Source organism: Camellia sinensis, chromosome 8, assembly GCF_055761805.1.
Source record: "Camellia sinensis isolate YWXY chromosome 8, ASM5576180v1, whole genome shotgun sequence".
Classification (NCBI taxonomy): Eukaryota; Viridiplantae; Streptophyta; class Magnoliopsida; order Ericales; family Theaceae; genus Camellia; species Camellia sinensis.
In genome coordinates this window covers 194097251-194112952 of record NC_138968.1, presented here as the reverse complement: position 1 = coordinate 194112952, position 15702 = coordinate 194097251, and the positions used below count along the sequence as shown (strand labels likewise).

General features: G+C 34.7%; 3 protein-coding genes across 5 annotated transcripts in view; 1 reads left to right on the top strand and 2 right to left on the bottom strand.

Moving 5' to 3' along the window:
* Positions 1–15702, bottom strand: part of LOC114303254 (farnesyl pyrophosphate synthase) — a 116825-nt gene that overhangs the window by 76349 nt on the left and 24774 nt on the right. The window lies entirely within an intron of this gene.
* LOC114318061 (Nucleotide/sugar transporter family protein) lies at positions 668–4133 on the top strand. 2 transcript variants are annotated; one of them, XM_082884880.1, is made up of 7 exons: positions 668–961; positions 2041–2192; positions 2596–2804; positions 2901–2994; positions 3126–3292; positions 3385–3555; positions 3660–4133. In XM_082884880.1, exons 1-7 carry the CDS (start codon positions 883–885, stop codon positions 3943–3945), a joined length of 1158 nt encoding a protein of 385 aa, XP_082741006.1. In that variant the 5' UTR covers positions 668–882; the 3' UTR covers positions 3946–4133. The 2 variants fall into 2 exon arrangements, with proteins under 2 accessions (XP_082741006.1, XP_082741005.1); XM_082884879.1 differs by having other exon boundaries at positions 673–961; positions 2017–2192.
* Positions 4785–13844, bottom strand: LOC114318036 (GBF-interacting protein 1). Of its 2 annotated transcripts, none has more exons than XM_082884872.1 (10): positions 13085–13844; positions 11516–11559; positions 10710–10815; positions 9284–9413; positions 9099–9190; positions 8732–8932; positions 7449–7767; positions 6486–6753; positions 5870–6325; positions 4785–5466 (listed from the first exon to the last, which is right to left on the bottom strand). In XM_082884872.1, the coding sequence occupies exons 1-10, from the start codon at positions 13239–13241 to the stop codon at positions 5278–5280; spliced, it is 1962 nt and encodes a 653-aa protein (XP_082740998.1). In that variant the 5' UTR covers positions 13242–13844; the 3' UTR covers positions 4785–5277. The 2 variants fall into 2 exon arrangements, with proteins under 2 accessions (XP_082740998.1, XP_082740999.1); XM_082884873.1 differs by having other exon boundaries at positions 9108–9190.

Here is a 15702-nt window from a genome sequence, read left to right as displayed (position 1 = left end):
CACAGAGAAGACCGAACTATCCTTAGCTCGGTTTTCTCCTCCAACTCCTTATCTCGGCTTTCCCCCGTTCAACCATGATGCGTTTAGACAAAGCTTCTGAGTAGCAAGCTCTGGCCGACCTAACCATAATATGTCACGACCGGACCAAACGCAAGACCGGACTCCCTTCAAACTGCCACCGGACCGGAGTTGCTATACACACTCTTCAACCGGAGTAACCACACCTCTCCTGGGCCGAAATAACTTCACTTCTTTTGGGCCGGAGTATCTATACCTCTACTGGGGCCGAAATAACACTACGGCTTCTTACCGATTCTTTCACACTTTGGGCCGCATGGCCCAACTCACAGCTCGGCCCAATTCTTTCCCAAAAATTACCCTCTCAGTTACTATTATAACTGTGTTGTTATTTCTCCCATTAAATTTTGAGATTAAAAAATTGAGGGCAATAACATCACGCAGTTGTTAGTAAAATGCTAAAATTCATACTAAAATGTGTACCAGATTGTACCTAAAATAAGGAGCCTCACATATGGCTTTTCTTTTAAGCAATGCTATTGTTACCTGCACGTGGACTTTTAAACTACCTTCAATAATCAAACTACCTACACGTGTCACCCCATGATTGACTCTACTTCCTACAAACCAGTCCTACAGTTGTGAGGTCATATCAGATCTGTTTAATTTAATTAATTTGTTCAAATTCTTTTGCTAAAACACTACTCTTCTTCTTCTTCTTCTTCTAACTAACATCCAACAATTTTCCTTCTTATTCTCAAGCTTCACCCATTATTTTCTGATTCCATTTTTTTTTCCTTTTGTCATTTTATTGTCATTTTTAGATTGAAATGTTCTTTATCAGATGATTTTTGTTGGGTTGAAATGGGATTCTTCAGTTTTTTGTTGGGAAAAAATGTCAGAAGATTCATCAAACGAAAAGATAGTGATGCTGGTGAAGCAGGTTTGTCTTTTCCCTCTCTAGATCATACACACACACACACACGTATATATATATATTGAAATTTTGATGTTTCGTTATATAGTTCTTTCACTTACACAAAAACTAATCACAGAACGAACAGACCTCATGTGAAAAAATTATATTCAATTATGTGATGTGTTTCTGTGTTCTTAGACCTTTTCTTCATTATATTACTTGTATGGATGTGGTTTGTGTTTAGTTTGTGGATATATGTCTGTGCATGCTCAATAATTAAATTTTTTTAACATACCAGATTTTGAGTTCTTATTGATGAATTTTGACATTGTATCACTATGAAACAGTTTTGGCTTCTGGGTTATTAACACTGGATTTTGTGTATTTACCATTTGAAAATGGAAAATTTACTCATTTTTATGGGTTTGTTTATTAATTGAGTTGATTGTGTATAAATGCTAGTGATTTTTAGTCATTTATTATCTTTAATGCTCCATAGCATTGCCAATGAAATTTGGGTATGATTAGTTCAAGTTACACCGTGCTATCTAGAGTTTCATTCTGATTAATATCCTTCCCAAATACACCAAGTAATTATTGGTAGTAGGCCTTGGGGCTCACCCCACACCACACATATCTGGTAGTTACAAGTTATAGGCCCCAAGGCTTACGCTTTGAGAATGGATTTGAGCTCGCGACTTACTTTGAGGAATTTATCATGGCTCAACTTGTCACTATGTGAACCCCTTGAAATTAAGTTCAGACCTATTTCGATTCTTTCTTTGTGATTCAAAATGCTTTTATTTGTTTCTCATTTTTTTTTGTCTCTAATTGGAGTTTCTTTACTACCGCATTTCATGAATTAAAATCCAAAACTTCCAAGGTAATGATATCATTCTCTTAATTGATCTTAGCTTTATTCTTTATTTGCCAATCATTTAAGTTGTCTGGAACTAACATTTGTCCAATTGGGTTTTTGCTTATAGTGTTTGTTTGTTGTTCCCATCACAGAGTATTGAACAAGTGATACAAATGAACTACCTTTTGCTTTTGCTTTGGCTTATTTTATTTTATTTTAGGCTTTTTTAATTTATTGATATCAGGTAGAGCATTGGAAGAAATTAGAGGTGCTCTGTATAGTGAAATTCGAACTTCAGAAGGCGCTAAGCGCCAACAACAACGTCTTTGTGGGCCGGTTGTGGCGATGACCTTCAATTTTATGGTTGCTGTTGGAATCATTATGGCAAACAAATTAGTCCGTAATCCTTCTTTTTCCTCTTATTTGTGGTGATTTTTTCTTTTTTTTTTTTTTTTGTTCTTTTTTGGATTCAATGTAAATGCATTGTTAGACTTGAGTCATTATACTACCATAAAATCATTAGCACGTTTGGTATTGTTTTCATTTTTTTATTCTGTTCTCGAAAACAGAAAAACGTAAATGGATACAAAAAAACTTATTTGGCAAAATGTTTCTGAAACTGTCTTTTGGATTGTTTTCTAAATTTTTGAAACTTGTTTTCACATAAAAATATATATGATGGGCGTTTTTAACTTTTCATTGTTTTTGTTTAAAAAAAACACGAAAAACGAAAGCAATAACATACAGGGCTGCAGCATTGTTCAATCAAACTAACACCAAACTTCATGTCTAATTTCAGGTTATGGGGAAAGTTGGTTTCAATTTCCCAATATTTCTCACATTAATCCACTACACTTCCGCTTGGGTTCTACTCGCGATTTTCAAAGCATTTTCATTGCTTCCAGCCTCTCCTCCTTCCAAAACTACACCATTCTCTTCTCTTTTTTCTCTGGGCGTCGTCATGGCTTTTGCCTCTGGCCTTGCCAACACTAGCCTAAAGCATAACAGGTTCAAATGCAACTCTTTGATGTCTTCCTTCTTGTTCTTTTTTTGTTGAATTCCAAACTTTATCATCAATTTCCTAACTACTCAGCTCATGTGCAGTGTTGGGTTCTACCAGATGGCTAAAATTGCTGTCACTCCAACCATTGTTCTAGCAGAGTTCATCCTATTCAAAAAAACTGTTTCTTTAAATAAGGCACGTATTCAAAAATATATTACGCTAATGATTTTATCTTTTGTAACATCTAAGAAGGTTTTTAGGGCTCGTGACTTTCCTTCTTTTGGTTATTAGTTCAAATAAATAAAAAGTGTAACACAATTTTGCAGATTCTGGCTCTTATTATTGTCTCCATAGGCGTGGCAGTGGCAACTGTGACAGATCTAGAATTCAATCTCTTTGGCGCTTGCATTGCAGTTGCTTGGATAATCCCAAGTGCAATAAATAAAATTCTCTGGTCTAATCTGCAACAGCAAGGCAATTGGACCGCTCTCGCGTAAGTAAAATGTTCAAAAAAATTATTTTCTTTTCTTTTCCCTTTTTTTTTTTTATAATTTATTACATGAAGAACTTGATATTTGGGTGTAGGTTGATGTGGAAGACTACTCCTGTCACAATCTTCTTCTTAGTCACGCTGATTCCATGGTTAGACCCTCCTGGGGGATTGTCCTTTGAGTGGAATCTCAACAATTCATCCGCTATTCTAATATCAGCCGCTCTTGGTTTTCTCTTACAATGGTCTGGAGCTTTAGCACTTGGGTGAGTTTTTTATACTCGATTCATCCATCCATTTCCACATTTCAACTGTCTTTGAGTAAGGCATTACCCGAGGTGACTAACAAGTTTTCATTCTACATTTGCAGTGCGACTTCTGCGACTTCCCATGTTGTGTTAGGGCAATTCAAGACTTGTGTGATCCTTCTTGGAGGCTACTTGCTCTTCAATTCGGATCCAGGGTTTGTGAGCATTTGTGGAGCTGTCACAGCTCTTGGTGGAATGTCAGTCTACACATCATTTAACTTGAAGCAGTCACAAGAGGCCATTGCAAACCAGCTTCCAAATCAGAATTTGTCTGCTTTGAAACCTAAAAGCGTTGAAGAAGACGAAACAAAACAGATAGATGTGAATGAAACCCCAAATGCTGTGTGAAATAAGGAAGCTTTGGCATTGCAAGTCCATACGCCCGCCTTGCAAGAGAGAGAGAGAGAGATCCAACATTGTTATTAATTGTAGAATTATTGTTCTAACTTGGTATTTGGGGATGGAAGCTCTGTACAAAAGTGCATTAAATTTTGCAAAGATTATTAAATTTTGCATCTCAAATACATTTTCAGCAATACAGTAGTTCCTCTCTCTCTCTCTCTCTCTCTCTCTGGGGTAAAGGGTTGGGGAATTGAAGATCACAGCTTCTCTCCAGTGAACTGGAGTCTAGCTGTGAGAAGAGTAGTACCACAAGTTAAAAAGCCCATTTTGCAGAATCATGTTTAGTTTCCAAAGCTCACAAATGTTAAATGGAATTTAAGCTATTTTCCTGTTTTGCAGAATCAGGTATTGTCTCCATAGCTCACATGTTTATGGAATGAACAGTTTGAGTGATGATAAATATTATCCCACATCAATAGTTCACTATTCATCAAAAGATAACATTATGTTTAGAACTTAAATTTGTGGAGAGAATAAACAGAAAACAATACCCAAACACAGCCTAAAAGTCACATCATGTCCTGTCAATTCAAACTTATACCTGCTGCCGGCATCCAAACATTTAAATCTAGTGCCAATGAATCTAAACAACTTAATTCTAAAAAGAACTGTTTTAAAGATCAACTATGAAAATCATCAACTTCGCTTCAAACAGGACATTATCACTTACAATAGCACAAACCATTAAAAAATAAGTACTTGCACACTTGCATATCACATACATGACTGAGTCATAGAAGCACTTTGAAGACAAGTTTTACACAAACATGCAAAAACAGTATGGCTTCAGCTCGTAAAAAAGCCTCCTCCATTGAATAGAATCTGATTTAGTCAACTTATAATAATTAAGCTGTAATCTTAATTCTCTTCTAGCAATTACAATAGTTTCGCTCATCATCCATTCTTGCTATCAAAATTTGATGTACAGGTGAGACAAAGAAGTAAAAGAATGGAATCTCTCACCTACTCTGGTCAATCTTATTTGACCTCGAAAAACAGTTAACCATTCGCTACAGAAACTAATTTTGAGAACATTCCTTGTATAATCCTACCCGAGAAACATCTCTTAAATTTTCAGAGCTGCAATTCATATTTACACTCATATCAGGCCAATGCTTCATATTCTCATATAGATAATATTACCTCGATGAATACTTGTGTAATGACTACAGAATCAATAACTGGAGTTCCAATTAATTGCACACTGAGGCTGCTGATAATCCCCCAATGGAGGTCCCACTGCTTTTCATTGGATCCAGACATAGCCTTCGACTGTTGCTAAAGTGGACGAGCAGTTGAAGAAGAAGCCATTGTCTGCGCTGGATGATAAATTCCCGCAGAGGGTGCATGACCAGCCAGTAGAGGTGAGAAAGCAATATGCTGCCCCGGAGGAATGTGGTTATAGAAAGAATTGGCATGCAAACTGGGTATATCACGGCCCGGGAACCACACAAGTGGACCTTCGCCCTAAGTCCAGCAGTAAAGAAAGCAATGGTTAATTAATGTGGTCCAATACAATTTCATACTGAATGGGAATGGCAGGCCCTAATGAGGAACAGTGAAAGATGAATATACGATGGTAAAATGAGACACTAAAATGCAGTCACAGACTCATGCGTGCTACTCACAAACACATAGGATCATATTCGTGGTGGACTTGAAACAAAAAAATAATTGCATATTAGAATCAAATGCAACTCCAAAAAGGTTCTGAGAACTACTTTCATTTTCTTGGCACTGTTTTCAATTTACTCTCGTGTATAAAAAATCACTTTTTAGATCCTTTCAGACAAGGACTTAAAAGTGAAAAGTTTTTTGGAAAAAATTACAAAAAGTTCACTAAAAATAATATATGGAATTAGAAGAAAACCTGCTGGACAGTTGTGTGCACACTGTTCTCCTTCAACTCAGATGCTGTAAGATCTTCATTACCAGCAGAACTTCCAGAATTCACAGCTAGACTAGGGTTATATGAGCCAACGCCAGACGGAATTCCGAAATGGGTCAGATTTCCAGCATTATGTCCTGCCTTATTCTGTGGAACACTGAATTTAACCCCGGGGCCTGCTGCAGCTGCTACTATGGGTGATAGATATACATTGCCAGTTGATGGCTGTTGAGGGAACCCACTGTGGCCTAAAAATTGTGGTGCATTTGCTGCCAAATAAAATGGTGGAAAATAGGCGCCAAATGGAAAGTAGTTGACAGGATAAGGTTGCCGGAAAACGGGAAATGGTGGAGGAGATATGGGTATAGAACTCTGTCCAATTGGTTGAGTAGCAGTTGCCTTTGAATCTGATGTAGATGAAACTGACGAATTCCCACTCTACAAATGTACATAGATATGTACAGATTAGAAAATCAAAATAACAATTGACATGGAAAAGTATAGATACATAGGTAGAGAAAAACAAACATAGAAGCTTGATTAAAAAATGACATGGCAACAGTAATTAGAGTCTGGAAGGCAAGAAACAATCACATGCCTGTATCTCAGATCCCTCACATTGTACAAGCTGGCTCCCTAGCATGGGTTGAATGTAAGGAAAACCATAGCTTGGGGCAGTGTGAACAAAGGGGTACTGAGGTCCTACTTGACGCAACATATTCTCTTGCTTGGACTGCTCAAATTCCGGAGCAGTACCAGATGAAGCGCTGTTTTTCACAGGTGACGAATTGTCAGGCTCATGTGGCGGAGAATGTGGATCGTTAGGATAATCTCCTTCGTGAGCAGTTGAGAATACAATTGGATTGCTGCAGCCAATTGTTGTAAATTGTCAATGCAAGATCAGAAAGTACCAGGTTCACAAAACTTACCAACAACAATGTACCTAGCTTTTTCTTTAATGGCAACAAAAAAATTGCATTGAACACGTGCTGAGGGAGCACATCACATATACAACCAAATTATTTATAAATATAAAATAAAATTTTAAAAAAAAGTACAAAAAATATACCCACCACCCCTAATATAACCCAGCAGAACATCCACTACCAACTATGAAATGCTCCTAGATCCTCCATCAGCCTCTGAAAAGCTTAATCCACAAGTGTAGGAATATGCCAAAATCAAACAGTTCAATTGAGAAACCCTAGTGGTCATCCCATGAAATATATAGCACCAATCTTTAGAAATCCAATCTATACAACCAATATGAATTTTTATTTTTATTTTTAATTTAACCATTTTAACCCATGAAAATATATATCACCAATCTTCGGAAATCCAATATATGCGACCAATTTGAAAAATATATATTTAAAATTTTAACTATTTTAAATGTGATTATAAAAAGAATAAATAAACAAAGAGAAAATAGAGCAAAGCTAGTAAGAAAAAGTCTCAATAACTTTTTCAACAAAGGAAAAACAGTGACCCAATGAATAAAATAGAACTCAAGAGAGCAAAAAACAGCAATCACAATGATTTCCCTAGAGGCTAAACTGACCTGGAAAAAGTTTCCTTAGCAACCTTGTCATTCCCCTCAAACGATTCGATAGCAGGCATAGAGCTCTTCATGTCATCAGTGCCATCAACATATGCTACACTCTCTTCAAAAGTAGCATCCAAACTTCCAAAAATCAATCCATTCTTAAAATCTTCAGGAACTTGGAGGTGGTCTGGGAAAATAACAGGCTGACGAGTAGAAATATTTAACTTCTCTAGCTTCATATCAACCTTTGAAGTAGCTTCCTCCAAAAAGGAGACATCAGGAAGTGACTGAAGAACAGCTTCCACTGCCAAAGTTGGAGCTTCAGATGCAACCACTGTTTGAAAGAATAAGCATATTGATATTGTCAAAAATCAAAATGGGCAGATAGTATAGAAAGAAGCAATGCATTGTATAATATAATTCATAAAAAAATTGCAAAATTATTGAAGATATATACCCAAATACTTTTAGTTGATTTATCAGTGCACCATAAGAAGTGTAAACCATTCTTTAATTTAGCAAACTTGTTTTCCTGAGTCATATCCCAACAAGAAGCACACGGGAAGTGACATGATTACCAATATCATCTGCGGTATTGAAGACTGATAAAAAAAAATTAAAAAAAGCCTTTCCTTTGTGAAATTCAGGAACCAAATGAAATGCATATTACTGCCATCTTCATATTGACAGCATATACGAATGAGATTTGCAAGAATCTTCTTCGTAATATCAATATATCAGGAGCTCATACATGAGAAATCAAAGGATTGAAACAAGCCAACAGCCCACCCATCCAGCTCCATAGACCAACTCTACTTCTAGCTTACCGTAGAAATGACTCCATCCAACTATATGTTTTAGACTACCACAATTTTTATGTAAAATCTGTACTAGTGGAGACAAAGGAAAATATCAAATAACATTTAACTTAAATTAATATTGAATATATAGAAACCTTTTCTTTGACAATCTAGATAAATAGAAAAGCATGATAATACATGATTCATTGCAGACCAAATAATATGATTGTTTAATACATGCAGAATCTTACAAAACATGGTTGGTTCAACAGCAAAAAACAATGGTTTAAACCAAGGCACAAACTAGTCATAAAACAAATAAAAAGCATTCAACAATGAAGAAATATAGTCATCAAAATAACAAATTATACAAAGGCTTGGGTATTTGATGTCCGCGGCACAATATATCACACAAGCGAAGGAATAAAAAGGCATGCACAATGCGCTGTTTAAAATTACTAGAAAAACATGTAACATGTGATGATGACAGAATTGTACCTTCGGAAGGCTCCAACGGCTGATTCTTTTCAAGAATCTGGGATTCTTTTAGCTTACTCGATCTTTTCCCAGATGGGTTAAAGGCACCAGATTCTGCAGCAATTCTTTGGCTGTTTATTTCACATTTGATCGCCCCCATGCTGGGGATCTGGGAACCGAGAGGTGCCACCACCACAGGATCTGAAGTAGAGGAGTAAACACCTGACACATACAATGTTGTGCAAGCCCAGAGATGAGAACCTAATTTGACCTTTTCCCTTTTGACTCCAACTCCGGCCACAAAGGTGGAAGTGAAGTAAGGAGATTGTTTCACAGAACATGTTAGTAAATGCGGCATCAACAACTGGATTATCTTAATGAAGATTACCAATAATACCTGCAGATGATTGGGTGCCACGTTCATGACTGGAACTGCCATCAGGAACATGTGTGGGCCCATTGACTGAAATGGTAGAAGATCTGTAACATATAGACAAAATTCAGAGTGAAAGCACAATTTTTTGCAAAGAGATGAGCAAATTAGGCTACAAAAACAGAATGCAACATATTTACTTTGTGACATGAGGGTTCGCATTATTTTTTGTTTTTTCTGGAACTGACGGGGAGGGCTTAAAACCTCTCTCCATGCTATTACTGACTCCATTTTCCTTACGAGCACTCACATTCCTTCCACCACCAGCACCTAGTAGTGATAAGACAAAAAAAATCCAATTAAATATATAATATAAGCAAAAATGAAGGGGGTGAATTGATATTTGGTGATTTACAGATCTCACAGAATACAAAGCCAAAATATTTAAGAACTTGCAGTTGAAAAACAAGTACTTGTGTCTTCGTTACAAGGACTCAAAATGAAAATTAAAGGAAGAACATCAAATGCAATGTCATGAGGTTTTTGTCCTTATCTCTATTATTCTATGTGTATAAAACAGTGTCCAACTTTTGAAAGAGCAGAAAAAGAAAGAAAAAGCACTCCTCCTGAACTAAAAGTTCAACATCTGAAATTACGAGTCACATGCCTGATGGATATTTAAAGAAAAGATATCCGGTCTACATCTTGGCAACTTCTAGTTAACCAAACTGCTCATTAAGTAAAACATGATTTCACGGCACGATTTCTCGTAATTCATTAAACACACGACACCTCTCAAAGATTACCCATTGAAAATAATTTCAAATTCATTATGAAACTACATACGAGCTATGAAGCATGGATATGGCTATTATATAATATTGACACATCAATACGACAAAACTTAAAATATGAATAAGGGTATGGCCAAGATACTATCGCAAAATATAAATATATTGAAAAACTATTCTTATAATATATTTATTGTAACAATTATAGTGGGTGTTTGGGAAGTGAGTTTTTTTTTTAGATTTTTTTAGTTGTAGGATATTATTGGAGAAAAAAAAAATTATGTTTGGGAAGATAGTTGGGTTTTTTTGAGGTTGGATGTGATGTTTGTGAGAGAAAAAGTGAAATGATTATAGGATTTGATGTGATATTTTGTTTGGATTGGTTTTTTTTGATTTTGTAAAACATTTGTCTTGTAGTGAAAAAAATTAAAAAAATAAAAACCTAAAAACCAAGTTGCCAAACACCGCCATACTCTGATGTTATGCCATAATTATTACAATCTCAATTTAATAATAGTTCGGTTCCGGGACCTAGAGTATCTAAAAATATCTTATACTTCTCAAAATTAAAGAAAATCAAGTATTTAACAAGTATTGGATACCTATCTGCAAATGTCCGAGGAGCATTGGAATCCAATACGGATATGATTCCCTTCTAGAATCCATGCTTCATGGCACGGAGGTGACAGTCTCACATTTGGAGACATGCAAATGTAATGCAATTACCATTAATCGTCAATAGTTCTTTTTGGATTTTTTTTCCTTTAATCTTTTTTTTTTAAGGGGGCGGAAGGAGATATGAATCTGAGAAGAGAGAAACTGAATGTGGACATACCGTGAGAAAAATAAGAAGATGAATAGTTCACCCGACCACCTCTAGCCCCTCGCCCCTGTGTTCCTGTTGTCCACCTAGATTCTTCGTAGACTCTGTTGTTCAAATTCTGTAATGGGATAAGTACAGGAATTAACAAATGGTCAAGCTAGCTACAGATAAACATAAAAAAAAAAAAAAAAAAAAAAAAAAAAAAAAATGACAATTTGGAGACGTATTTGCATCCCAAAATGGATAAAAATGTGCATAGGAATGTATTCTTTATCTTTCTCAAAGACGCATAATTATCCGCAACGAAGACTTTTCACCATTTAATGCATGTATCAATATTAAACAATGGTACAAATGCAGATCATAAAACAGAAACCAACAAAACATAAAACTATTTAAACAAGTAAATCAGGCTGCAGAGATCATGTTCAGATTTATTGCACTTAAGATAGCTAACAGGTAAGTGGAAAAAACTCGTGAAGTAGTCCCTGATGCACAGCCAATGATGTACACAACTTTATTGTATTTGAACCAAAAACTGAACTAAAACCTGTTAGAGGCAAAGGCTCTAATGCCCCAATTAGTAAGAGCTATTTGGCCTCTTTGTACACAGAGTTGTGTTGAATTCTGATGATGTCTGACACCAAGTAAAAAGTGGAACTTACCGTACAAACCAGGTCATTTTATATACAAGTCAAACATAAGCACACCAATAGCATACTATAAACTTTAAAGATAGCCTATTCTCAACTAAAGTGAAAAATAAAATTATATTGGTCCTTAAAAAGAAGAAACAAATGCTTGATGGTAAGGCTCACCACTTTTCTCGGGTCACGTTTCCTTTTGACCTCGTGAAATGTGTCTGCAAGACCAAACAGAACACTAGTTATCCTCGAGAATTTTTATAATGATACGAGTTAGATAATCAAGTAACTATTATGTATTCATAGACATGACAACTTGACAAGACCATTTCCACTTCAAAAGTCACAGAGAGTTCAAAGAACATAAACAAATTACAGCAGTATTAGAATCACAATTGAAAACAAAACTACGGCAAGCTATTCAAATAAATATTGTAAAGATGTAGTACACATTCCCTAAGAGTTAATGCTGCATGGCAAAAAAGATATGTGAACCCGAGTTCTCTTGATTCCCTTGACAAATAAAATCATGGAGCTTACTTGATATAGGACTCACGAAAAATTGATATGTTAATTGACGTTTAAATTTAAGCAATTAGTCCTACTAGATATCATTTATATAATGTTTCTACATTTTCAATTTGTTGGGTTTCTTATAGCTTAAATACTAGAATGCAAGTAATACCAGGTTACTATGTTGGGTAGAGGCTTAGGTAATAGAATGCGAATTATACCAGGTTACTATGTTGGGTATAGTCTTAGGTAATGAATGCGAGTTATACTAGGTTACCATGTTGGGTAGAGGCTTACGTAATAGAATGTTGGGTAGGTATTATGTTTTAGAAGGTAACCATGGGTTTTTATGGTTTATAAATACCATGAATAGGCCCATCTTATGCCCTTCGGAGATCTCTCTCTATATATACACATAAATGTATATATCTATATATATATGTATTATATTCTTCAATCGTCTTATATTCTCATTCAGACATTAAGTTCACGATCATGTTCATCTGCAACGCTGTGATTAAGAGCCTTTGAAGAAAGCTAACCACCCTCCATCTCGGTGAGTATAGTACGTCACTCTTCCCATCTATGCTACCTCCCTTTGATCTATACCAAACCACTTCTTTCCAATATATTTTCTTCATGTCCACTCATTCTCTCCCACATGGAAAGAGTGTTTGGCAATTTCTGTTTGGCAAAAGAGGGGATTCTGTTGTTTTAGCTTGGGTTTGTTTGTAACAGTACTTAGGTTAAAATGAGTGTTTAAAGCAGATTGTTGTGGCTTGAGAACGCTACACCTGCACTAGACTTAGCACACTTGGTTTTTAAATTGCAAATAATCAACAGATCAAAACCATGAAAACAGTCAAACTACATTATTAAACTCCTTATGGAAAAACACAAAGGATATAATGAATGTTTTAAAAATAATAACACTAATAACAAACAAACGGTTAAAATTAAAAACAAAAAATATGTATATATTACAGAAATTGTGAACATTTTCTTCTTTGTTGTCCCAGGAAAGAAAACCCTCACTCCAATGTGCCCAATAGGCTTAGTAAGAATGAAAACAAGAAGAAAGCACACTATTTATTCAATCTAGTTTCTGTCTTTTGTTTCGTTTTCTCAACAACCCAACTACAAAAATCACCCAATAAAGCGTCAGATCACAATCCTCACCATTAAAACATAAACAAGAATAAACAATATATATATATATAGAAGGGTTACCAAGATACAGGAGCCTCTGAGCAGTTTCATTAGGATCCATATTGCAGTCCTTGAGTACAGTGTATATATCTTCATCACTGTGCTTCCCAGTGATCTCTCTGATATCTTGAATCATGTTCCGAACATTGTTGGGAATCAAAACCCTAGAACTACTCATGTTTGAGACAAAGATAGATGGATGGGTAGAGAGAGAGATTGATGAAGCAAAATATTAACTATAATGGGTATATATATATATATAAGACAAAACATCAATCTAGGTATATTTGGGCGCGCAGAGAAATCGAAGTAGAGGAAAAGAGGAGATTTTGGACGATTTTGAATTGAATTCAATGGAAAGTAGATGAACAACAGAGAGAGAAGGGCTTGGGATGGGACAATTGCCCCTTGGGGTTGTGATTGTACCACCGGAGGGTTTATTATAATTTTTATATATATATATATACACACATCATAGTTATAGGTCTTAATTTAGCCTTTAATGTTTCTGCAAAAATGGTATAGAATTGATGTATAGAATTGCGACACTCACACGCGACGCGGCCCGGAGATCGGCTTTGGCATGGTACTCATGCGCCCATGGGCCATGCCTTGGTTTTTAGTTAAAAATAAAAAATAAAAAAAATCACTATAATTATCAAATCATTTTTTATATTTTTTTATACAAATTTTAAAAAAAATCACTATAATTATCAAATCATTTTTATATTTTTTTATACAAATTTTAAAAATTATTAAAAAAATCAAATCTTAAACACTCCTAAGGGCTATTTTGGGAACTTGACTAAAAGTCACTTTTTTTGGTTAGTAGCAAAAGCCAAAAGTTGGCTTTTTTGGCTTTTTTTTTCATTTGGCAAGTTGGTTTTTAGCCAACGGTGAAATTACAATTTTACCTCTCATGGGTCACAATGTGTTACATAGGTTTAGTTGTAAATATTTTAAATAAATAGGGATAGTTTAGTCATTTTATTATGATTTGACATCATAAACAAATATTAATCAAAAAAGTCAAAAGTCACTTTTTACCAACTTTCCAAATCATTTGTCTAAAAAAGTCAAAAACTTGGTTAAAAGCCAAAAAATTACTTTTAACCATCTTTCCAAAACAACCCTAAGCCTAACAACTTTTTTATTGGCCTGCCTAGTTGACTTAACCTATATGCACTCTTATCTTTCGCATTTAATTCAATGGGACATCATTCAAACTTATATATAGTATTTTTTTTTTTATTATTATTGAAATCGGGATTCAATCTTTAGGTTTAGGTTCAACTCAAGTTTTGCTCAGGTTGTGCCGATTCATGTCTCGTTTGATAAATTTTTATTTTAATTAAAAAATTTTAAAAATATTATAAATTGTTTCACCACTTTTTCTTTTTTTTATATACCTTTTAATAAAAAGTTAAAAAATTATTAAAATAATATGTTTCCAAACGAGCTCTCAATCAACCTACAAAATTGGATTAGATAAGTGTTTAAAGGGAAGACCACTTTGAACCAAATTACATACTTTTCGAATTAAATAAGGACCTTTAGTTAATTAAGGTGAAAAGATTCATGTTGTGTCTAGACACTACTTCAAATCCAATCATTTGTAATAGTTTTGTGAAATTATTAGACATTAAATTTTTAAGTAGGAGTGACAAAATATTAAATGAATGATTATCATGCACAGAAAAAAAATCTTGATTCATCTTTAAAAAAAATTAAGTTTTTATTTATTTAAAGTTATATATTTTTATTTAACTCAATTGACTAATTAATCATGCTAATATTACGTTTTGTTTTTACAAACATTAGGATAATTTTTAGATTAGGATAAATGTACTTATTAAAAAAAAGTTAGATTCTAAGTATACAGACATCGTCTTAATTATTAAGAAAAATTAATCTAAGGTCCCTCTCTCATTCTTAGTAATATAAGAGATCCACAATATTATTTTTTTGATGTCTAAGGTCCCTAAATCCACACTCATATATCAGATCAGAGAAATTTGACTCTCTTTCCAATCTTTATTCTATCCAAACCAAACTCTCTCTCATTGTGCATATTCCAATATTTTTTTCCAAACCCTCTATTTGTGTTACTCGAATACTCCTGAGCAGATCCAAAGAAAGTTTGAACAGCAGACTCATCGATCATCTCTACGTTTTCATCATCAAAGAACAGCCAGTGGTCATGGCTTTTCACAAGGCTAACATAGTGCCTGTGGTTTGGCCCACTTCCAACATGGACGACAACAACAAATAAGGAGTATTCAGAGTCAGCATCTCTCTCTCTCTTTTTCAAGTTGCAGAAATTGTAGCTTCAGTCATCTCAGTTCCACTGAGTTTCTCAATTGCTTCTCGCAACATAGTGTCATCTCTCTCATTTGCTTCTCGTAGGTATTAAAATCTTTCTCTCTCTAGCAAATGTCTATACATATATGCAAAATTGTGAATTTGTGGTTGGTTTATTTTATTTTCTTGAATTTTGGAGTTTGTGATATTTCAATTATTGAATTTACTCTTCAAAAGTAATCTTCTATGCAGAAACTCAACAAAATCAATAATTTGTGCCTTGCCCAATCCTTACAGTGACTCATCAACAATTGGTAATTATTATTTTTTTTTTCTCA

Bases quoted from the DNA above. Each gene is read 5' to 3' on its own strand.
- LOC114318036 (XM_082884872.1), bottom strand. From the start codon at position 13,241: ATGAGTAGTTCTAGGGTTTTGATTCCCAACAATGTTCGGAACATGATT. The intron at 7,768-8,731 runs GTACAATTCTGT...TCTTTCAAACAG, and splicing joins GCCGTTGGAGCCTTCCGAAG to TGGTTGCATCTGAAGCTCCA. The intron at 6,754-7,448 runs GTCAGTTTAGCC...AATTGGCTGCAG, and splicing joins GCTAAGGAAACTTTTTCCAG to CAATCCAATTGTATTCTCAA.
- LOC114318061 (XM_082884879.1), top strand. From the start codon at position 883: ATGGGATTCTTCAGTTTTTTGTTGGGAAAAAATGTCAGAAGATTCATC. The intron at 2,805-2,900 runs GTTCAAATGCAA...GCTCATGTGCAG, and splicing joins ACTAGCCTAAAGCATAACAG to TGTTGGGTTCTACCAGATGG. The intron at 3,556-3,659 runs GTGAGTTTTTTA...CTACATTTGCAG, and splicing joins TCTGGAGCTTTAGCACTTGG to TGCGACTTCTGCGACTTCCC.